Source organism: Ranitomeya variabilis, chromosome 4, assembly GCF_051348905.1.
Source record: "Ranitomeya variabilis isolate aRanVar5 chromosome 4, aRanVar5.hap1, whole genome shotgun sequence".
In the NCBI taxonomy this organism is placed as follows: Eukaryota; Metazoa; Chordata; class Amphibia; order Anura; family Dendrobatidae; genus Ranitomeya; species Ranitomeya variabilis.
This window is the reverse complement of record NC_135235.1, coordinates 709,310,628-709,334,503: the sequence shown is the minus strand read 5'-3', so window position 1 is coordinate 709,334,503 and position 23,876 is coordinate 709,310,628. Positions and strand designations below refer to the sequence as shown.

General features: G+C 46.6%; 3 protein-coding genes across 3 annotated transcripts in view; all 3 read right to left on the bottom strand.

Annotated features, from left to right (window-relative positions):
* LOC143766517 (uncharacterized) overlaps positions 1 to 23,876 on the bottom strand; it is a 180,827-nt gene that overhangs the window by 55,655 nt on the left and 101,296 nt on the right. The gene's annotated exons all lie outside the window — the stretch shown is intronic.
* LOC143766539 (endoribonuclease YbeY-like) overlaps positions 1 to 23,876 on the bottom strand; it is a 181,409-nt gene that overhangs the window by 146,046 nt on the left and 11,487 nt on the right. The window lies entirely within an intron of this gene.
* Positions 17,048 to 22,126, bottom strand: LOC143767080 (uncharacterized). Its single transcript, XM_077255104.1, has 4 exons — positions 22,068 to 22,126; positions 18,443 to 18,545; positions 18,158 to 18,241; positions 17,048 to 17,686 (listed from the first exon to the last, which is right to left on the bottom strand). The coding sequence occupies exons 1-4, from the start codon at positions 22,124 to 22,126 to the stop codon at positions 17,048 to 17,050; spliced, it is 885 nt and encodes a 294-aa protein (XP_077111219.1).

The following is a 23,876-nucleotide window of genomic DNA, read 5'->3' as shown; positions in this document are numbered from 1 at the left end:
ACAAACATGCCGCATCAGCCTGGGATGGGATTTCCCAGAGGCTACTGCTTCATAGCAATGGATGTGCAGGTGCTCCGGGCTTTCAGAAAATTTTGGAGGAGCCACCACACCACGAGAATTACAGAACCGACCGCATCAGTCTGCGATAGAAGTCATGTCACTGCTGGACCACCGAACACCCCCTGTGACCACCCTCCACCAGCGTTACTGATTTCCCACAGTAAGCTGAATTCGGTCTGCATGACGGACCACCATTTGACACATTTTGTTTTCCCTATTTTCCTTCTGTAAATCTGGGGTGCGTCTTATGGTCCGGTGCGTCTTATAGTCTGAAAAATATGGTATATTTTTATTATTTTACAACATTCTTTTTTCTCTGACATCTACTAATAAAACCTATAAAGTTTAGGCCACAGACAACAAAAAGTTTGTTCCTCTGAGTCGGCAGCTGAATACTTTTCTCATAGACTCATCTTCCATAACGCTAATTCTCGTCTCATTTACAGACCCTGAAATCGGCATTAACAATACTGCAGGAGATATTCATTACACGTGACAGGAGAAATAACGACTTCATGATCAGGATGACATCTTCTACTACGGCTCTAGGAACATATTTGTCCAGAGTCCATCACTGACTACATCACCACCAGCCGTCTATATGAATGTTTCCAGTCTTCCCCGCACTGTATCTTTTATCACGTCAGATCTCATGTCTGATTCACACAAATAAGTTTGAGGCTTTTATAAAAAATATTACTGTTTTCAAAAACACCATGGTCAGAAATTACCATATGTTTTGGATTAGAAGACACACTGGACCATAAGACGCACCTAGGCTTTAAATTTTATATATACAGCTCTGGCAAAAATTACGAGACCACTGCAAAATTTTCAGTTTCTCTGATTTTTCTCTTTCTAGGTATGTTTGAGTAACATGTACACTGTTTAATTTTATAAAGTAGTGACAACATTTCTCCGAAATTTAAAGCTAAAAATGTTACATTTATTTTCAGCAAATGAGAAATTGACAAAATAATAAAAAGAAAGTGCTTTCAAACCTCAAATAATGCAAAAAAACAAGTTCTTATTCATGTAGAAACAACAATACCAATATTTTAACTTAGGATGAGTTCAGAAATGAATATTTGGTGGAATAACCATGATTTTTAATCACAGTTTTCATGCGTCTTGGCATGCTTTCCACCAGTCTTTCCCACTGCTTTTGGGTGACCTTATACCACTCCTGGAACAAAAATTTAAGCAGTTCTTTGTTTGATGGCTTGTGACTATCCATCTTCCTCTTGATTACATTCAAGAGGTTTTCAATGGGGCTCAAGTCTGGAGATTGGGCTGGCCATGACAGAGTCTTGATGTGGTGTTCCTTCATCCACACATTGATTGACCTAGCTGTATGGCATGGGGCATTCTCCTGCTGGAAAACCTAGCCCCCAGAGTAAGGGAGCATTGCCTGAGCAGAAGGAAGCAAGTGGTTTTCAAGGATAACCTTGTATGCGGCTTGATTCATACTTCCTTCGCAAAGATTAACCTGCCCAATTCCAGCTTTGCTGAAGCATCCCCAGATCATCACCGATCCTCCACCAAATGTCACAGTGGATGCAAGACGCTGTGGCTTGTACGCCTCTCCAGGTCTCCGTCTAAGTATAAGATGACCAGGTGTTGGGCAAAGCTGAAAATTAGACACATCAGAGAAGATTACCTTACTCCATTCCTCTATGGTCCAATCCTTAGGGTCTTTGGCAAACTTCAGCCTGGCTCTCCTTTGCTTCTCATTGATGAAAGGCTTTTTTCTAGCTTTACATGACTTGAGGCCTGCCTCTAGGAGTCTGTTATGAATTGTTCTTGCTGTACACTTCACCCCAGCTGCTATTTGCCATTCCTTCTGTAGGTCACTTGATGTCATCCTGGGGTTGCTGAGTGACATTCGAATAAGAGGACAGTCATCCCGGTCAGTGGAGAGTCGCTTTCACCCTCTGCCGGTCTGTAGCTTTGTTGTCCCCAATGTCTGCTGCTTGACTTTGTTGTAATGGACTACAGTCCGTCTACTAGTAAAGCCAGAATTGAGCCCATCTTTTCCTCACTCAAGACTTTTCTTTTCAACTTCTTTGACATGGTTACAAATTATTTTTTCATTCAAATTAATTTTGGACTATTTCTAGCACTTGTTTGGTCATCCAGCTTGTCCTATTGCAAGAGGATTGTGAAGACCACAACAGTGTTTTTTTATACTTTCCCTCGTTAAATAAGATTTGGTTCAGGTGATCTCCAAATCAGAAGCACATTAAGGAGAATGAGGTGTACTTTGGTTGGAATTGAACTGACCCTGGAATGGAATGGCTGTCAGACATGTAGAGATGGTGATTTTTAGAAAACTGTGCAGTGGTTGATTTTTGCCAGAGCTGTATATGTTCTAATCCTGATAAAAGTGGCTCCATTGAGGTATATATAACATCTATCATGGTATGTATGTCCTCATTCAGTTATATATGGCTACCAATCCAGGTATACGTGCCCTCCCACTGAGTATACATGGCCCCTTATCCTGGTGTATATGGCCCCCACCCCCATCCTGGTTTACATGGTTAACCATCCTGGTATATATGGCTGGCCCCATCCCGGTATACATGGCCCCCCTTCCAGGTATACATGGTACCCCATCCTGGTTTACTTGGCCACCATCCCCATCCTAGTATACATGGCCCCCCATCTCCATCATAGTATACATTGCCCCTATCCCCAACCTCATATACTGTACATGGCTACTATCCCCATTTTGTTAAACATGGCTCCCATCATTATCATGGTATAGATGCCACCCAATCCTGGTAAACAGGGCCCTATCACGCTGCTCACATAAAAAAATTAAACGATTTTACGCACCTTCCCTCTGCTCAGCGCCATGTTTGATTCCATCAGCTGATTTCAGAGTGTAAGCAGCGCACAACGTGTAAGTAGCCTCCACACGCTGAGGTCAGCTTCCAGAATATTCACTGCTCCCCACGCCCATATTTTTGAGCGTGGTGAGCAGTGAATATTCATCTTCTTTAATAGTGGTTGGGCGATCATGTGTGCCCGCTATTAAAGAGAATGAATATTCACTGCTCCACAGGCCCAGTGAGAGGGACTGTGGGTGAGAGGGACTATGGGCGTGGGGAGCAGTGAATATTCATGCTCTTTAACAGTGGGCAAATGTGTTAGCCGCAGCTGCTGGCTCCTGCCTCCTGTAACCTGCTCCTCCGTCTCTGCCACTTCCACCCTGCCCATAGCCACTATAAGGTAAATCTGGGCTATAAAACGCACCCTTTTCTCTAAAATTTTGAGGGGAAAAATTTTATTTATTGTCCAAAGAATATCGTACTTTTCCCCAAACTCTCCATGTACAGTGTTTTATGGGGTTTATTTCTGGCCTTAGGCTTTCCTACATTACAAGAAAGGCACCAGAAAAAAAGCAAAAATAAAAATGTTTAAAAAAGAAAATAGACACCAACAATTCTTGGAAGAAGAAAAAAAAAAACATAAAAAAGCAGAAGACACATTCTATTATTTTAAATACGCAAAACATTTGTTTTTAAATTAACTCTTTTGGACCCCAGAACATAGATGTACACCGCAGGGACAGAACAGGTGCGGCTGCAACAAAAACCCTGGCAGTTTAGGGGTGGATGACTGTATGAAAATAGTCGTGCGTTCAGGCTTTCACTAAGTACACCTAGTGGATCCTGTGCCTCGGGCAGGTATTGTCAACCCACAGGATATTAACACAACACCTAATCACATCCACATGATCAAGGCATGAAGTGAATATCATAGAAACACCAAGTTATCAACTTCACACAAGGCTAATAGTAAACTCAATTTTATTGAATCACAAAAAACACATACAGATAATAACAATGAGGGTATACTCCTAAAACACAGGAACGAGGGGGGCTAGCCAAGCAGAAACTTCCAACATGATATCATAAACCAGACTATAACCTAATCGTATAGCTAATCATTGTGCCAGTGATCACATGTTAGTAAAAAAGTAACATAGTACAAGAAATACATATACAAGGTATAACGGTATAGTTACCAAAGGAAGCGCTGCTGGATGCCCACCAACTCCCGACGCGCGTTTCGCACCGTTTGATCCCCCAGACGAAGCATTTCGGTGCGAAACGCGCGTCGGGAGTTGGTGGACATCCAGCAGCGCTTCCTTTGGTAACTATACCGTTATACCTTGTATATGTATTTCTTGTACTATGTTACTTTTTTACTAACATGTGATCACTGGCACAATGATTAGCTATACGATTAGGTTATAGTCTGGTTTATGATATCATGTTGGAAGTTTCTGCTTGGCTAGCCCCCCTCGTTCCTGTGTTTTAGGAGTATACCCTCATTGTTATTATCTGTATGTGTTTTTTGTGATTCAATAAAATTGAGTTTACTATTAGCCTTGTGTGAAGTTGATAACTTGGTGTTCCACAGGATATTAACCTAAATGTGACCCGACTGAGGTGCTCTGCACACTACAGGGTATGGGTGTGTGGCGTATATATGCACACATGTAAATCGTGTAAACCACATACACCGGTAGGGCCTGGATACAGATTCAGGTGGGGACTCACCAGGATCCAAAGGCGTTGTGGATGTGGTGCTGCTTTATATGTTGCTGCCTGAAAAGATCTGTGGTGGCGGTCCTGGTGTTCAGATGGCAGGAAGGCGGATTAGTGGCAGCTGCGGCACAGCAGGAATGCAAAGAAGCTGCGTAAAGCCAGGGAGAGCCCCGGCCAGTGGCGTCCCTGGATACGAGCGGTAACCCTGATGAAGAAGGACGCTACTCCTTCGAAACGCATCGGATACCCTCTTGGTTTCAGGACTGCTCAGTAGTTCCTGTAACATCACACGCCAGGCTTTCCCACGGCCACTCTTCCCCCGCTCGTATCCACGGACGCCAGCGGCCGGAGCTCTCCCTGGCTCTACGCAGCTTCTTTGCATTCCTGCTGTGCTGTGGCTGACACTAGTCCGCGTTCCTGCCATCTGAACACCACGACCGCCACCACGGATCTTTTCAGGCAGCAACATATAAAGCAGAACCACATCCACAACTTCTTTGGATCCTGGTGAGTCCTCAGCTGGCCCTATCGGTGTATGTGGTTTACACAATTTACATGCGTGCATATATACGCCACACACCCATACCCTGTAGTGTGCAGAGCACCTTAGTCGGGTCACATTTACGTTAATATCCTGTGGGTTGACAATACCTGCGCGAGGCACAGGATCCACTAGGCGCACATAGTGGAAGCCTGAAAGCACGACTATTTTCATATAGTCATCCACCCCTATTCAGCAGGGGTCCTATTCAAACCCCCCCCCCCCCACAAGCTCCCAGTAGGTGCACTTCCTTTCCTCTCATTTTTTGACCCAATTCCCTTCACTGTTGTCATACCCTCCAGCGCGGTTTCCGCTTCACTATCATAATTGGTTAAAATATACATGTCAGTTCTGGCACCTGTCTGTCTCGATTCCAGCTGCTGAGGGTAGCATTCAGGAGTTAGCACTTGTGTGTTTTGCCTATATACAGCCGTGGCAGTTTAACCACTTGCTCTTGTCAAAAGCAAACATGGCATCTCAGAAGGTGTGACAGAGTTCGGCTGAATGCCCTCCGCCCCCGAGTACTCGATAGTATGGGGCGGCCTAGATACTACGATACTTACATGCCTAATAATGGTCAAACAACAGAATCTCAAATACAGATACCATCATAAGAAATCGGGATTAAAGCAACCCGTATACATATGGGTACAACCCTGCAGAGCTCACAAACAACATTCAACCACCAAAACATGGAGCAAAAACACCACACAAAAAAACAAAAAAAAAAACAAAGAAAAAGTTTTCTTGATTAGAATAAAATTGTATTCTTTTATTGCAAAAAATGAGTAAAAACAGGTCATTAAGTTATAAATATGTATAAACAGAGCTATTCGAATATGGCCACAGATGCCAAGATGTACAAATGCTACAGACAAGACATACTCATGGGCAAAAGTAATACATAATCATCAGCAATATCCCCAATCAAAATATCAATCCAATCTAAAGTGCCAGTGCATAAACTCCAGATATAGGGATGGCCAAATCCTAAGTGTCCTAGAGGTAAGTATACAATAGTAACAGAGATTTCTCACTGTTCTTCGATCCTGTCATAGAAAACTCATCACCTGAAACACTAAGGGGCCATACATATTGTAAGTAGTCTCACCCATATACAGTACAGACCAAAAGTTTGGACACGCCTTCTCATTTAAAGATTTTTCTGTATTTTCTTGACTATGTACATTCACACTGAAGGCATCAAAACTATGAATTAACACATGTGGAATTATATACTGAACAAAAAAGTGTGAAACAACTGATATTATGTTTTATATTCTAGGTTCTTCAAAGTAGCCACCTTTTGCTTTGATGACTGCTTTGCACACTCTTGGCATTCTCTTGATGAGCTTCAAGAGGTAGTCACCGGGAATGGTTTTCACTTCACAGGTGTGCCCTGTCAGGTTTAATAAGTGGGATTTCTTGCCTTATAAATGGAGTTGGCGCCCCAGGAAAGGAAGACCAAGAGTCACCTCTGCTTCTGAGGAAAAGTTTATCCCAGTCACCAGCCTCAGAAATCGTAGGTTCACAGGAGCTCAGATTAGAGACCAGGTCAATGCCACACAGAGTTCTAGCAGCAGATACATCTCTACTACAACTGTTAAGAGGAGACTATTTGCAGCAGGCCTTCATGGTAAAATAGCTGCTAGGAAACCACTGCTAAGGACAGGCAACAAGCAGAAGAAACTTGTTTGGGCTAAAGAACACAATGAATGGACATTAGACCAGTGGAAATCTGTGCTTTGGTCTGATGAGTCCAAATTTGAGATCTTTGGTTCCAACCACTGTCTTTGTGCGACGCAGAAAAGGTGAATGAATGGACTCTACATGGCTGGTTTCGACCGTGAAGCATGGAGGAGGAGGTGTAATGGTGTGGGGGTGCTTTGCTGGTGACACTGTTGGGGATTTATTCAAAATTGAAGGCATACTGAACCAGCATGGCTACCACAGCATCTTGCAGCGGCATGCTATTCAATCCGGTTTGCGTTTAGTTGAACGATCATTTATTTTTTCAACAGGACAAGGACCCCAAACACACCTCCAGGCTGTGAAAGGGATATTTGACCAATAAGGAGAGTGATGGGGTGCTACGCCAGAAGACCTTGCCTTCACAGTCACCAGACCTGAACCCAATCGAGATGTTTTGGGGTGAGCTGGACCGCAGAGTGAAGGCAATAGAAGACCATTCTCGGTGACTACCTCTTGAAGCTCATCAAGAGAATGCCAAGAGTGTGCAAAGCAGTCATCAAAGCAAAAGGTGGCTACTTTGAAGAACCTAGAATATAAGACATAATTTCAGTTGTTTCACACTTTTTTGTTAAGTATATAATTCCACATGTGTTAATTCATAGTTTTGATGCCTTCAGTGTGAATGTCCAATTTTCATAGTCATGAAAATACAGAAAAATCTTTAAATGAGGTGTGTCCAAACTTTTGGTCTGTACTGTAGATGTCCATCTGTAGCCACGCGCCCCGATGCGCGTTTCGCAATGGCTTCCTTGGGGGGCTGGGATTTAATTAGAATCACCTGGAAAACTATCACATGTGTTTAAGATTGATTTCAGTGATCCATTGAGCCCTGAGACACAATGCCATCCACGAGTTTATTTGAAAAACAAAACAATGAAATCTTTATGACACAAATCCAATCTGCATAATAATTTGTAAACATTATCCTGTGTGAATGGCAAGCTGCTATTGTTGGAACATTATACTATGTAGGTGGATGGCTGTAATGTGGGAACATTATACTGTGTGTAGGAACCTGCTATTGTGGGAACATTATACTATGTAGGAGGATGGTGATACTGTGGGAACATTACACTGTGTGTGGTGCGATGATGGTACTATGGAAACATACTGTGTGGAGAGAATGGTGGGACTGTGAGATTATACTATGTTTGTGGTATGGTGAAACTGTGGAAATATCTTTTGTGTGAGATATGCCAGTACTGTGAAAACTTTATACTGTGTGAGGGGAATCATATATACTGTATAAGGGGTGTAAAAACATGTGTCATAAGAAGAACAAATCGTCAGGATTTGCGGCATTTGTACAAAGACTGCCATCTGCCATTCAGACAGGACCCTACAGAATCAATGGGAAGAGTGTTGTGAATTTGCTTTTTGCTCCCTCTAGTGGTTACTAGTTTTTTGACTCTGGTTTTTCTGTCATTCCTTTTATCCGCACCTGGGTCGTTAGTTAGGGGTGTTGCTATATAAGCTCCCTGGACCTTCAGTTCAATGCCTGGCAACGTAGTTATCAGAGCTAGTCTGCTGTGCTCTTGTCTACTGATCCTGGTTCCAGTTATATCAGCTAAGTCTGCCTTTTGCTTTTTGCTATTTGTTTTGGTTTTGTATTTTTGTCCAGCTTGTTCCAAATCTATATCCTGACCTTTGCTGGAAGCTCTAGGGGGCTGGTGTTCTCCCCCCGGACCGTTAGACGGTTCGGGGGTTCTTGAATTTCCAGTGTGGATTTTGATAGGGTTTTTGTTGACCATATAAGTTACCTTTCTTTATTCTGCTATCAGTAAGCGGGCCTCTCTGTGCTAAACCTGGTTCATTTCTGTGTTTGTCATTTCCTCTTACCTCACCGTCATTATTTGTGGGGGGCTTCTATCCAGCTTTGGGGTCCCCTTCTCTGGAGGCAAGAAAGGTCTTTGTTTTCCTCTACTAGGGGTAGCTAGAGTCTCCGGCTGGCGCGTGTCATCTAGAATCAACGTAGGAATGATCCCCGGCTACTTCTAGTGTTGGCGTTAGGAGTAGATATATGGTCAACCCAGTTACCACTGCCCTATGAGCTGGATTTTTGTATTCTGCAGACTTCCACGTTCCTCTGAGACCCTCGCCATTGGGGTCATAACAGTTTGCCAGGCCAGTATTAAATGTTTAATGCATTGCAGAAGAGGGATTATAAGAAAGAAGATTCTGAGTTTTTTTTTTTCTCCTTCCCCTTTACCTCAGAGTGGCTATGCTTGCTGCAGACATGAATGTCCAGACCTTGATTACAAGTGTGGACCAGCTGGCTACTCATGTGCAGGGCATACAAGACTATGTTATCAGAAATCCTAGGTCAGACCTAAAATACCGATTCCTGAACTGTTTTCCGGAGACAGGTTTAAGTTTAGGAATTTCGTGAATAATTGTAAATTGTTTTTGTCCCTGAGACCCTGTTCATCAGGAGATTCTGCTCAGCAAGTAAAAATTGTTATTTCGTTCTTACGGGGCGACCCTCAGGATTGGGCTTTTTCGCTGGCGCCAGGAGATCCGGCATTGGCTGATCTTGATGCGTTTTTTCTGGCGCTCGGTTTACTTTATGAGGAACCCAATCTTGAGATTCAGGCAGAAAAGGCCTTGCTGTCTATGTCTCAGGGGCAGGACGAGGCTGAAGTGTATTGCCAAAAATTTCGGAAATGGTCCGTGCTGACACATTGGAACGAGTGTGCACTGGCCGCTAATTTTAGAAATGGCCTTTCTGAAGCCATTAAGAATGTTATGGTGGGTTTTCCCATTCCCACAGGTCTGAATGATACTATGGCACTGGCTATTCAAATTGACCGGCGGTTGCGGGAGCGCAAAACCGCAAATTCCCTCATGGTGTTGTCTGAACAGACACCTAATTCGGTGCAATGTGATAGAAAAACCGCAAATTCCCTCATGGTGTTGTCTGAACAGACACCTGATTTAATGCAATGTGATAGAATCCTGACTAGAAATGAGCGGAAAATTCATAGACGCCGGAATGGCTTGTGCTACTACTGTGGTGATTCTACACATGTTATCTCAGCATGCTCTAAACGTATAGCTAAGGTTGTTAGTCCTGTCACCGTTGGTAATTTGCAACCTAAATTTATTCTGTCTGTAACTTTGATTTGCTCACTGTCATCTTACCCTGTCATGGCGTTTGTAGATTCAGGTGCTGCCCTGAGTCTCATGGATCTCTCATTTGCTAAGCGCTGTGGATTTACTCTTGAATCATTAGAAAATCCTATTCCTCTTAGGGGTATTGATGCTACACCATTGGCAGCAAATAAACCGCAGTATTGGACTCAGGTTACCATGTGCATGACTCCTGAACACCGCGAGGTGATACGTTTCCTGGTTTTACATAAAATGCATGATTTGGTCGTTTTAGGGCTGCCATGGTTACAGACCCATAATCCAGTCCTGGACTGGAAGGCTATGTCAGTCTCAAGTTGGGGCTGTCGTGGTATTCATGAGGATTCCCTGCCTGTGTCTATTGCTTCTTCTACACCTTCGGAAGTTCCGGAGTATTTGTCTGATTATCAGGATGTCTTCAGTGAGTCTGAGTCCAGTGCACTGCCTCCTCATAGGGACTGTGACTGTGCTATAGATTTGATCCCAGGCAGTAAATTTCCTAAGGGAAGACTGTTTAATCTGTCGGTACCTGAACATACCGCTATGCGTTCATATATCAAGGAGTCTCTGGAAAAAGGACATATTCGTCCGTCTTCTTCCCCTCTTGGTGCGGGATTCTTTTTTGTGGCAAAAAAGGACGGATCTTTGAGACCTTGTATTGATTATCGGCTTTTAAATAAGATCACTGTCAAATTTCAGTATCCTTTACCGCTGTTGTCTGACTTGTTTGCCCGGATTAAGGGTGCCAAGTGGTTCACCAAGATAGACCTTCGTGGTGCGTACAACCTTGTGCGCATTAAGCAAGGTGATGAATGGAAAACCGCATTCAATACGCCCGAAGGTCATTTTGAGTACTTGGTGATGCCTTTTGGGCTCTCCAATGCGCCTTCAGTTTTTCAGTCCTTTATGCATGACATTTTCCGGAAGTATCTGGATAAATTTTTGATTGTTTATCTGGATGATATTTTGGTTTTTTCTGATAATTGGGATTCGCATGTGGAGCAGGTCAGGTTGGTCTTTAAAATTTTGCGTGAAAATTCTTTGTTTGTCAAGGGCTCAAAGTGTCTCTTTGGTGTACAGAAGGTTCCCTTTTTGGGGTTCATTTTTTCCCCTTCTGCTGTGGAGATGGACCCAGTCAAGGTCCGAGCTATTCTTGATTGGACTCAGCCCTCGTCAGTTAAGAGTCTTCAGAAGTTCTTGGGCTTCGCTAACTTCTACCGTCGTTTTATCGCTAATTTTTCTAGCATTGTGAAACCTTTGACGGATATGACCAAGAAGGGCTCCGATGTAGCTAACTGGGCTCCTGCTGCCGTGGAGGCTTTCCAGGAGTTGAAACGCCGGTTTACTTCGGCGCCTGTTTTGTGCCAGCCTGACGTCTCACTTCCCTTTCAGGTTGAGGTGGATGCTTCGGAGATTGGGGCAGGGGCCGTGTTGTCGCAGAGAGGCCCTGGTTGCTCTGTTATGAAACCTTGTGCCTTTTTCTCTAGGAAGTTTTCGCCTGCCGAGCGAAATTATGATGTGGGCAATCGGGAGTTGTTGGCCATGAAATGGGCATTTGAGGAGTGGCGTCATTGGCTCGAGGGTGCTAAGCATCGTGTGGTGGTCTTGACTGATCACAAAAATCTGATGTATCTCGAGTCTGCTAAACGCCTTAATCCGAGACAGGCCCGCTGGTCATTGTTTTTCTCCCGCTTTGATTTTGTTGTCTCGTATTTACCAGGTTCAAAGAATGTGAAGGCCGATGCTCTTTCTAGGAGCTTTGTGCCTGATGCTCCTGGAGTCGCTGATCCTGTTGGTATTCTTAAAGATGGAGTTATCTTGTCAGCTATTTCTCCGGATCTGCGACGTGTGTTGCAGAGATTTCAGGCTGATAGGCCTGAGTCTTGTCCACCTGACAGACTGTTTGTCCCGGATAAGTGGACCAGCAGAGTCATTTCCGAGGTTCATTCCTCGGTGTTGGCAGGTCACCCGGGAATTTTTGGCACCAGAGATCTGGTGGCCAGGTCCTTTTGGTGGCCTTCCTTGTCAAGGGATGTGCGGTCATTTGTGCAGTCCTGTGGGACTTGTGCTCGAGCTAAGCCTTGCTGTTCTCGTGCCAGCGGTTTGCTCTTGCCCTTGCCTGTCCCGAAGAGACCTTGGACACATATCTCCATGGATTTCATTTCTGATCTTCCGCTATCTCAGGGCATGTCCGTTATCTGGGTGATATGTGATCGCTTCTCCAAGATGGTCCATTTGGTTCCTTTGCCTAAGCTGCCTTCCTCTTCCGATCTGGTTCCTGTGTTTTTCCAGAACGTGGTTCGTTTGCACGGCATCCCTGAGAATATTGTGTCAGACAGAGGATCCCAGTTCGTTTCCAGGTTCTGGCGATCCTTTTGTAGTAGGATGGGCATTGATTTGTCATTTTCGTCTGCTTTCCATCCTCAGACTAATGGACAGACGGAGCGAACCAATCAGACTTTGGAGGCTTATTTGAGGTGTTTTGTCTCTGCTGATCAGGACGATTGGGTGACATTCTTGCCGTTGGCTGAGTTTGCCCTTAATAATCGGGCTAGTTCCGCCACCTTGGTTTCGCCTTTTTTCTGCAACTCTGGTTTCCATCCTCGCTTTTCTTCGGGTCATGTGGAGCCTTCTGACTGTCCTGGGGTGGATTCTGTGGTGGATAGGTTGCAGCAGATCTGGAATCATGTGGTGGACAACTTGAAGTTGTCACAGGAGAAGGCTCAGCGCTTTGCCAACCGCCGCCGCGGTGTGGGTCCCCGACTACGCGTTGGGGATTTGGTGTGGCTTTCTTCCCGCTTTGTTCCTATGAAGGTCTCCTCTCCCAAATTTAAACCTCGTTTTATTGGGCCTTACAAGATATTGGAAATCCTTAATCCTGTATCTTTTCGTCTGGATCTTCCTGTGTCGTTTGCTATTCACAATGTATTTCATAGGTCCTTGTTGCGGCGGTACATTGTGCCTGTAGTTCCTTCTGCTGAGCCTCCTGCTCCGGTGTTGGTTGAGGGCGAGTTGGAGTACGTGGTGGAGAAGATCTTGGATTCTCGCCTCTCCAGGCGGAGGCTTCAGTACCTGGTCAAGTGGAAGGGCTATGGTCAGGAGGATAATTCCTGGGTGGTCGCCTCTGATGTTCATGCGGCCGATTTAGTTCGTGCCTTTCATGCCGCTCATCCTGATCGCCCTGGTGGTCGTGGTGAGGGTTCGGTGACCCCTCACTAAGGGGGGGGTACTGTTGTGAATTTGCTTTTTGCTCCCTCTAGTGGTTACTAGTTTTTTGACTCTGGTTTTTCTGTCATTCCTTTTATCCGCACCTGGGTCGTTAGTTAGGGGTGTTGCTATATAAGCTCCCTGGACCTTCAGTTCAATGCCTGGCAACGTAGTTATCAGAGCTAGTCTGCTGTGCTCTTGTCTACTGATCCTGGTTCCAGTTATATCAGCTAAGTCTGCCTTTTGCTTTTTGCTATTTGTTTTGGTTTTGTATTTTTGTCCAGCTTGTTCCAAATCTATATCCTGACCTTTGCTGGAAGCTCTAGGGGGCTGGTGTTCTCCCCCCGGACCGTTAGACGGTTCGGGGGTTCTTGAATTTCCAGTGTGGATTTTGATAGGGTTTTTGTTGACCATATAAGTTACCTTTCTTTATTCTGCTATCAGTAAGCGGGCCTCTCTGTGCTAAACCTGGTTCATTTCTGTGTTTGTCATTTCCTCTTACCTCACCGTCATTATTTGTGGGGGGCTTCTATCCAGCTTTGGGGTCCCCTTCTCTGGAGGCAAGAAAGGTCTTTGTTTTCCTCTACTAGGGGTAGCTAGAGTCTCCGGCTGGCGCGTGTCATCTAGAATCAACGTAGGAATGATCCCCGGCTACTTCTAGTGTTGGCGTTAGGAGTAGATATATGGTCAACCCAGTTACCACTGCCCTATGAGCTGGATTTTTGTATTCTGCAGACTTCCACGTTCCTCTGAGACCCTCGCCATTGGGGTCATAACAGAAGAGAGAGAGTATCAGGAAGAAACAGTGTAGATGGTACACCAGGTCAGGTGACCTTGATGACACAGTTTCCTGTTATTATAAAGGCCATAGCCCCAAAGCCAAAACATGTTTGGCACGAAGCAAAAAAAAACAGGGTGCCAGTGAAGAATCTGAGGTACCAGGCCATGGCAAAGTGCCCAAGGCAGCTGGTTGTGGTGGCAGTACCCAGGCGGCACCAGATGATTCCCAGAGTCCAGACTATGCCAGCCAGGGCCCGAGAACCAGACCTGCGCTGATCAAGACCCGGAGTGCAGACTATGCCAGCCAGGGCCCGAGAACCAGATCTGCCCTGGTCAAGACCCGGAGTCCAGACTTTGCATGTCAATTCCTGAAAACCTAACTTGCGCCGGTCAAGACTCAGAGGCCAGATTACGCCAGGCGAGAGCAGAGTCCCAGCTCTTGTTACTTCTGGTACAAGAGACGGATGTGCCAATGATCTGTGAGGAGAGTCTGCTCAGTAGTATACGCCTGCATTAAAGAGCAGGAGGCGCGAGTGAGCCGGCCATTGCTTCCAGCACTGAAATCAGTACAGGTGTTGGTCCAGGGTAGTACAAGAGACAAGGTGTAAGCTGGTAGAAGTGAAGGCGGCCCAGCGAGCCCTGATTGACTTTATTAGGAGGACTTATGGCCTAACGGGAAGAGGCGGAGACCCCGCTATGGCCGGTGTTCGCAGAGTAGAGTGTTGTCGACTATATGTGTCAGGAAAATCACCCTTGTCAGTAGCTAAAGTAACATGTGGTTAGAGGCTGCTATTACAGTGAGAGTGAGGCGGAGAATTCATTGTGTATCTGATATTGTGTATTTCACCTCGTAATCACCCTGTTCTGCATTATTCACTGTTGCCGTAGTGATCACAATTCCCATTATCAGGAAATAAATAATTATATTGGTTACTTCCGCCTTGTGTATGTTGGTGTGTTGTATCCGGTCACCTGATTACAGGGGCATAATGGGGGCATTATACTGTGTGGGGGGCATCATATATACTGCATAAGGGGCATATTGGGGGCATTACACTGTGTGGGGCCAAGAAAGGGGCCCTGTACTATGAGAACAATCCGCTACCTCACTTCCTGTCTTCCATAGTTGGGTCGTATGTATTAAATTACAGGAAATAGAACAAAACCGTTATGATTCCTATAAAGTGGCAAAAACCCCTCAAAAGAGTCTCAGTGCTGAAGGGGTTAATGTCCCCCGTGCTCAGTAATGAGGAATCTCCAGCACCGACCTCCACCCGCAGAGCCGCACTCCACATAGAGAATAATGGAGCCTCCAGCACCGACCTCCACCCGCAGAGCCACAATCCACATACAGAATAATGGAGCCTCCAGCACCAACCTCCACCCGCAGAGCCGCACTCCACATAGAGAATAATGGAGCCTCCAGCACCGACCTCCACCCGCAGAGCCGCACTCCACATAGAGAATAATGGAGCCTCCAGCACTGACCTCCACCCTCAGAGCCGCACACCACATAGAGAATAATGGAGCCTCTAGCACAGACCTCCACCCACAGAGCCGCACTCCACATAGAGAATAATGGAGCCTCCAGCACTGACCTCCACCCGCAGAGCCGCACTCCACATAGAGAATAAGCCGGATTACTCACCGGTAATGCTCTTTTAATGAGTCCACGACAGCACCCCACATGATAGAGAGGGATCCGCCCATAGGAACAGGAAACCTACAGAATAAAAGGAGGCGGTCCCCTCTCCTCCTCAGTTTAGTTTACAGAGTATAAAAAGGGAACCGCAAAAGCTTTAGTATTAATTCTTATTCAGCAAAATATCTTAAAAACTCTATACAACCATTATTTGTGAATCTAAAGAAAGAGCTGTGCATAATCAGGGAGGGTTGTAAATGGGTGCTGTCGTGGACTCATTAAAAGAGCATTACCGGTGAGTAATCCGGCTTTTTACCCTTCGCCACGACAGCACCCCACATGAGAGACTTTCAGAGAGTCATTACTCGGGTGGGATTACTGTACTAAGCACAGCTCTACCAAAGGTCAAATCAGAAGATGAAGATAGATCAAGTCTATAATGGTTGTAAAAGGTAGAAGGTGTAGACCAAGTTGCGGCCTTACATATTAGATGGATCGGGACATCCGCTTGTTCCGCCCAGGAGGAAGCCATGGCTCGTGTTGAGTGTGCTTTAATACCCTCTGGAGGAATCTCGCCTTTTGATGTATAGGCCAAGCAGATAGCATCTCTGATCCATCGAGATATGGTAGCTCTCGTGACCCCATGTCCTTTCTTGTGGCCCTGAAAGGAGATAAACAGAGCCCTACTCTCCCTCCATGTCTGACACCTTTCTATATAAGTCAGGATGGCTCTTCTGACATCTAAGGTGTGGAACTTATGTTGTTCAGGGGTTACAGGAGAATCAAAGAAGGAAGGGAGAAATATTTCCTGTGACCTGTGGTAGGTGGATGCTACCTTAGGGAGGTATGAGGGGTCTGGTTTTAGGACTATCCGATCATGGAATATCAGTAAGAAGGGTGGGTCTACTGATAGGGCCTGGATGTCGCTAACACGTCTGGCTGAGGTCAGGGCTACCAAAAGGGCTACTTTATATGTGAGGACATTTAGAGGTATAGAATCTAGAGGCTCAAATGGGGAGCTGGTTAAGGCCTCTAGCACTAGATTTAAATCCCACGGAGGTAGACGGGGAATATGTACCGGGTTACTTCGTTCACAAGATTTAATGAATCTGGAGACCCATCTATCAGCGGCTATATTATATCCATATAGGGCTCCTAACGCTGATATCTGGACTCTTAAGGTGTTTACTGATAGTCCTAATTCTCTACCTTTTTGTAGGAACTCTAGAATAGGTGTTATCGGAACGTGTTTAGTGAACGGTATTGTATGAAAGTTTAAGAATTTTTTCCATACCCTGCTATATATCAGGGTGGTAGATCTTTTCCTACTTAGTAGCAGGGTTTTCACTAGTTGTTCTGAAAAACCCCTTGAGCTTAGTAACTGCAGCTCAAGTTCCATGCTGTCAAGTGAAGCCCTTTCACTTGCGGGTGGAAAAACGGCCCCTGGAACAGTAGTTCCCTGTCCAATGGAAGAATCCATGGCTCGCATAGACACATGCTCTGGAGGCAGGAGAACCACGGCCTCTTTGGCCAGAAGGGTGCGATGAGGATCACCCTTGCCCGTTCCCTCCTGATCTTCCTGATCACTAGCGGAACTAGAGACATTGGAGGAAAGGCGTAAGCCAGTTTGAAGTTCCAAGGATGGTGTAGGGAGTCCAGTATGTCTGGATGATCCAAGGAGTTCAGGGAAGCGAATCTTTCTACCTGTCTGTTGCCTCTTGTGGCAAATAGATCTATCTGAGGCACTCCCCATGCTTTTGTTATTAATCGGAACACGGTTCTGTTTAAGGACCATTCTCCCTGGCGCAGCCTGTTTCGACTGAGGTAGTCCGCTTTGGTATTCTCTACTCCTCTGATGTGTAGGGCTGTTAGAGATGCCAGATGAATCTCTGCGAACTGGAAGATCTCCCCTGCGATGGTCATCAGACTTCCTGACCGTGTACCGCCCTGACGGTTTACATAGGCCACTGTGGTGGAGTTGTCTGAGAAAACTCTTACATCTGCTCCTTGAATCTGTGGAAGAAAATAATTTAAGGCTTTCCCTACTGCTGTTAATTCTTTCCAATTTGAAGAACATGATGATTCTGCCTGATTCCAGGTATCCTGGACTACATCATTTTCCATATGTGCACCCCATCCCGTAGGGCTGGCGTCGGTAGTAATTATTTTGGATGGATCTACTATCCAAGGTACGCCTCCTGAAAGGTGTCCCATATCTAGCCACCAGGATAGAGATTCTACGACATCTCTAGAGAGAGTTAGTTTACTCTCTAGGTGTCCTTTCCGTCCCTGGGCTGACAGTACTTCGTACTGTAATTGGCGGGTATGGAATTGAGCCCATGGTACAGCCGGGATACATGAGGACAATGACCCTAATAAGGACATAGCCTTTCTCAGTGTCATGTAGGGGTTTCTTATTGCTTCTGACACTTTTGACTGTATAGTCACTCTCTTTGAATGTGGGAGGAAGCTCTTTTGACTTACGGAGTCCAGCTGGATCCCTAGAAACATTTGAGTAGTGTCTGGCTTCAATCTGGACTTTTCGAAGTTGATAATCCAACCCAAGTCCTGCAGGGATGAGATTGTGTTAGACAACCGCAATTTACATTGAGCCACAGAATTGCCTATCACTAAAAAGTCATCCAGGTATGGTATTATTAAAGTGTCCCGTTGGCGTAGATGAGCCATCACTTCTAACATCACTTTTGTAAAGATGCGGGGGGCCATAGAAAGCCCAAATGGCATTGCTACATATTGAAAGTGACGAACCTGTCCCTCCAGGATGACCGCTACTCTTAGATACTGCTGGTGTTCGGCATGTATGGGAAGGTGATAGTAAGCGTCTTTTAGGTCTATCCCGGCCATGACACACCTAGGGAACAAAAGCTTGATGGTAGAACTAATGGATTCCATTTTGAAAGTGTGGTTACGCAAAAAGGAATTTAGTTTTTTGAGGTTTATGATGGTTCGAAATGAACCATCTGGCTTATTGATCAAAAATAAAGGGGAATAGAACCCCCTCCCTTCTTGATCTCGTGGAACCTTTATCAATACTTTTTTAGATAGAAGTGACAGGATCTCTGATTCTAGAGCTTTTTGTTGTTGCTGACCTCTCGGAGATGTTACAATAAAAGAATCCCAAGGGATTCTATCAAATTCTAATTTTAATCCGTTTTCAATAATGTCCAGAATCCAAAGACTAGATGTTATCAGCTTCCATTTAGAAAAGAAATATTTCAATCTACCGCCTACTTCATAATTAACGGTACTTGTTACGTTTTTGGTTATAGGATCCCGAAAACAGAGCACCTCTTTGTTTTGGATCCTTTGTCTCCCAGCGCTCCCTTTGTTCAGTAGGTTTGTTTCTGGTAAAGGGGCGTCTCCTGAAAGCTCTCCTGTAAGAGGGAAGGTACTGGTTAGGGAAGCCTTTCTTCCGCTCTCCTGCCTTATTTAAGAGCTCGTCCAGAGTTTTCCCAAATAGGAACTCACCCTGGCAGGGAATCGCACAAAGTTTTGCTTTGGCCTGTGCGTCCCCTTTCCAATTTTTCAACCAGAGTGCTCGCCGGGCTGTGTTTACTAGGCCGGCTGACCTGGCTGTTAGGCGTAGCGAATCCACCGACGCATCTGCTAGAAATGCTACTGCATCTTTCATTAGAGGGATTTTCGTCAGAATTTTATTTCTCAAAGCTCCACCTCTAATTTGTTCCCCCAGCTGCTCTGTCCATACTAGCAGTGACCTTGCAGTGCAGGTGCTAGAGATGGCTGGTCTGAATGCCCCCGTATTAGCCTCCCATGACCTCTTAAGTAAGGCTTCTGCCTTTCGGTCTAACGGATCAGTTAAAGTCCCTGAGTCCTCCACAGGCAAGACCGACTGTTTAGAAGTTGAAGCCACTGCCGCATCAACCTTTGGTATCTTTTGCCAGGAACTAAGTTCTTCATCACTGAAGGGGTAGCGTCTTTTAGCAGAGGATGGTAAGAATCCTCTCGTGTGTTGTTTCTCCCACTCTTTTTTAACCAGCTCCTTAATTGTGGGTATGGCGGGGAAGGACCTTCGTTTTCTTTGTCCTAACCCCGCAAACATGATGTCCTGCGCTGACTTCTTTCCCTTCTCATCTGGGCACCCCATCGTGCTCCTGACGGCTTTAATTAAACTGTCTACACTACTATTTGGTAGACAAAGGCCTCCTTCATATTCCGATGAACTTGGCTGGGACTCCTCTTCATCAGAGGATTTTTGTACTACCTCTGACTCCGAGCTTACTGGAGATCGGGACCTGCTAGGCTGACGGGTACTGGTGCTACTCGTATGCGCCAAACCCTGCATCTCTTCATGTATTATGGCTCTAACGTCAGACGGAGTCATTACGTTTTCTTCCCGTAAGGTCAATACGATGCACTCTGCACATAATCTCTTTGTGTATGAGTCCGGGAGGGGTTGTAAGCATAAGGCACATTCTTTATGTTTGGATTTATGTGTCCTTTTCTTAGTCTAGAGGAAGGGGATACAGGAGGAACATATATCAGCATATGGGAAGAGACTCTTTTAAAAACTCACCCAGTGAAGCTGACAGGTACCGGTTCTGGAGGCGGATTCTCTGAAGAAACATCCTTCTGTTTGGTGGCAGATCGCTTAACCTGGGATCGATCTCCACTTTTAGTGCTGCTCCTGGCGCTTGTCTCCTTACTGGGAGACCGCTCTGTTGCAGGCAAGTGCGCTACATCGGCCGGTGAAGCCATACTTACACACACCGGCCGACGCTAGTGCCGCACTTTTAAATCTGGCGCCGAATCTCCTGCCTCCCCGGACCCAACCTGGAAGTGCTCCAGCGACTTCCGGGTTAGACGCGCCGCTCCTCCTTACCATGCGGCGGCTGCTGGATAAGAAGCCGGCCGCTGAGCGCGCGCGTCCTCATGGAACCGGGCGGACCAGCGGCACCGAACCCGGACCATGGCGACGATCAGACGAGGTGGGAGGCTGCAAACAGTGGCTCCCCCGACGCTGCCTCTGGTACCGCAGCCCCTGCCGTTCCCACGGAGACCGACGCAGGCGGGTGCATGGCCCCAGGAATCCTTGACTGTAGGTACTTCGGGTTCCCCATAGAAACAGGAAACCTAAACTGAGGAGGAGAGGGGACCGCCTCCTTTTATTCTGTAGGTTTCCTGTTCCTATGGGCGGATCCCTCTCTCTCATGTGGGGTGCTGTCGTGGCGAAGGGTAAAAATGGAGCCTCCAGCACAGACCTCCACCCTCAGAGCCGCACACCACATAGAGAATAATGGAGCCTCCAGCACCGACCTCCACCCGCAGAGCCGCAGTCCACATAGAGAATAATGGAGCCTCCAGCACAGACCTCCACCCTCAGAGCCGCACACCACATAGAGAATAATGGAGCTTCCAGCACCGACCTCCACCCGCAGAGCCGCACACCACATAGAGAATAATGGAGCCTCTAGAACAGACCTCCACCCGCAGAGCCGCACTCCACATAGAGAATAATGGAGCCTCCAACACCGACCTCCACCCGCAGAGCCGCACTCCACATAGAGAATAATGGAGCCTCCAGCACCGACCTCCACCCGCAGAGCCGCACTCCACATACAGAATAATGGAGCCTCCAGCACCGACCTCCACCCGCAGAGCCGCACTCCACATAGAGAATAATGGAGCCTCCAGCACCGACCTCCACCCGCAGAGCCGCACTCCACATAGAGAATAATGGAGCCTCCAGCACCGACCTCCACCCGCAGAGCCGCACTCCACATAGAGAATAATGGGGCCTCCAGCACCGACCTCCACCCGCAGAGCCGCACTCCACATAGAGAATAATGGAGCCTCCAGCACCGACCTCCACCCGCAGAGCCGCACTCCACATAGAGAATAATGGAGCCTCCAGCACCGACCTCCACCCGCAGAGCCGCACTCCACTTAGGCTACGTTCACATTTGCGTTGTGCGCCGCAGCGTCGGCGCCGCAGCGCACAACGCAAACAAAAACGCGGCAAAACGCACGCTAAAACGCTGCGTTTTGCGTCGCATGCGTCCTTTTTGGCCGAAAGTTGGACGCAAAAAAAATGCAACTTGATGTGTTTCTTGCGTCCAACGTTTGCGGCCATGCGGTGCAAAACGCAGCACAACGCATGTCCATGCGCCCCCATGTTAAATATAGGGGCGCATGACGCATACGGCGACGCTGCGGCGCTGACCGCAAATGTGAACGTAGCCAAAGAGAATAATGGGGCCTCCAGCACCGACCTCCACCCGCAGAGCCGCACTCCACATGTATGGCTGCTCTGTGCGCACAGGACCTGTGATGAGGTCACAGGAGGGGAGGAGTCAGGGGGTCACATGATCAGGGGCCTCATTGTATGATATGCGGAGTGCAGACTATTACTCACCCAGGGGTGGTCCCGCTGCGGTCCGGGTCCGATGGACGTCGTGGTCCGGTGTCTCCCATCTTCTTACGATGACGTCCTCTTCTTGTCTTCACGCTGCGGCTCCGGCTTTGTCTTCCCTGTTGAGAGCAAAGTCCTGCAGGCGCTGGGGAAGGTCAGAGAGGCCCGGCGCCTGCGCACTGCAGCACTCTGTTCTGACCTTTTCCTTGGGGGACCAAGACTGCCTGGATACGGCCATACACCATTTACCTATCTACTACCTTTATATTTGCTGTAGTTGCCATATGTCTGTGTCCCATGTGAGGGAATACGTCATTTATATATAGGACTTTTGCTCTATGCATTGTGGAGCTGTGATGGCCCTCAATATACTATTGTATATATGTAGTGAACCAGACCTCTAATATCTTAGGAGAACCCCCCAGATATCTGCTTTGTACCTGCACAGACTCTATGGCTACAGCATTACATGCATTGTCGGCTGCTGATCGGTTATACTGGATAATTAGACATGGGATTTGGCGCTGTCAGGCAGTAATATTGGACATGTGCTCCTTTTTACTTGTATGGATTTTATGTATTTGTATTAATAACATTTATTGATTTTACTTCATGGCTTAGACTTATTGTTCTAGTTGGATACTATTTAAGTTTGGAAGTGCCATTGATTTAGGCCTTTCTTTCTCTATCGGTGGTATTGCTTTTATAATGGAGGTGGATGCCTCATCCGTCGGTGCTGGAGCAGTCCTATTTCAAAAGGAGGCTCAAGGTCGGAAGCATTCTTGCTTCTTTTTCTCTAAGACCTTCACACCAGCGGAGAGGAATTATTCCATCGGGGACAGGGAGTTGCTAGCTATGAAGTTGGGCTTTTCGGAGGGGAGACACCTCCTGGAGGGGGCTCATTTTCCCTTCTAAGTGTACACTGACCACAAAAATTTGGTTTATTTACAGACAGCCCAGCGGCTAAACTCTCGCCAGGCTAGATGGTCCTTGTTCTTCTCCCGCTTCCACTTCACCCTCCATTATCTTCCCGGGGAGAAGAACATCCGTGCCGACGCTCTCTCCCGTTCTGTAGTGTCATCAGTGGAGGAGGAGGAGGAGCCTCGGCTAATTGTCCCCTCAGAGAGTAGTGATGTGTCGTTCGTGAATGAGCCGACACAAAGAGCCGGCTCCCTGCTGTGAACGATGGGAGCCGGCTCTGCACTGTGAGTGAACCGAATCTTTTTTTTTTTTTTTTTTTCCTTCCTTGTCTGGCGCCTGCAGCCTATCAGATTCAGCGAGCTCAGTGAAGTGTGACTGTGACTCATGTGGGAGGAGCAGACAGCAGAGCGGGAGATGTGAGTCTGTGGACTGTAAAGAAATGCCGGTGAGTCCAGTGATGTGATCACAAAATCAGTCCCCAGGAAGGCACAGCCGGGTGCGGTTGAAGTGTCGCTGTATTGTTCCCCTCAGCACCTGGGCATTCACCTCACACAAGTACCGCAGCTGTGCAGCCTGTAGCCTCCCATCAGGCCAGGCTTGTGCTGGAGAGGTGGCCATGCTGTTATTATCAGCTCCCTCTAATAACGGCTGCAGTTCTGTGCCATCTCCAATTATCTGACACTCTGCAGCTCTTCTTGTCTTTACACTTTTGCAACCTTTTTAATGCACCCAAAATATCTGCAAATGATGGTGATTAACCCCTTCATGTTGCAGCTATTGTTCTTTTTCTGCCACACCTTTCAGGAGCCTTTGTAAAGTTCACATTTGCGTTGTGCGCCGCAGCATCGGCGACGCAACAAAACGCACGCTAAAACGCTGCGTTTTGCGACG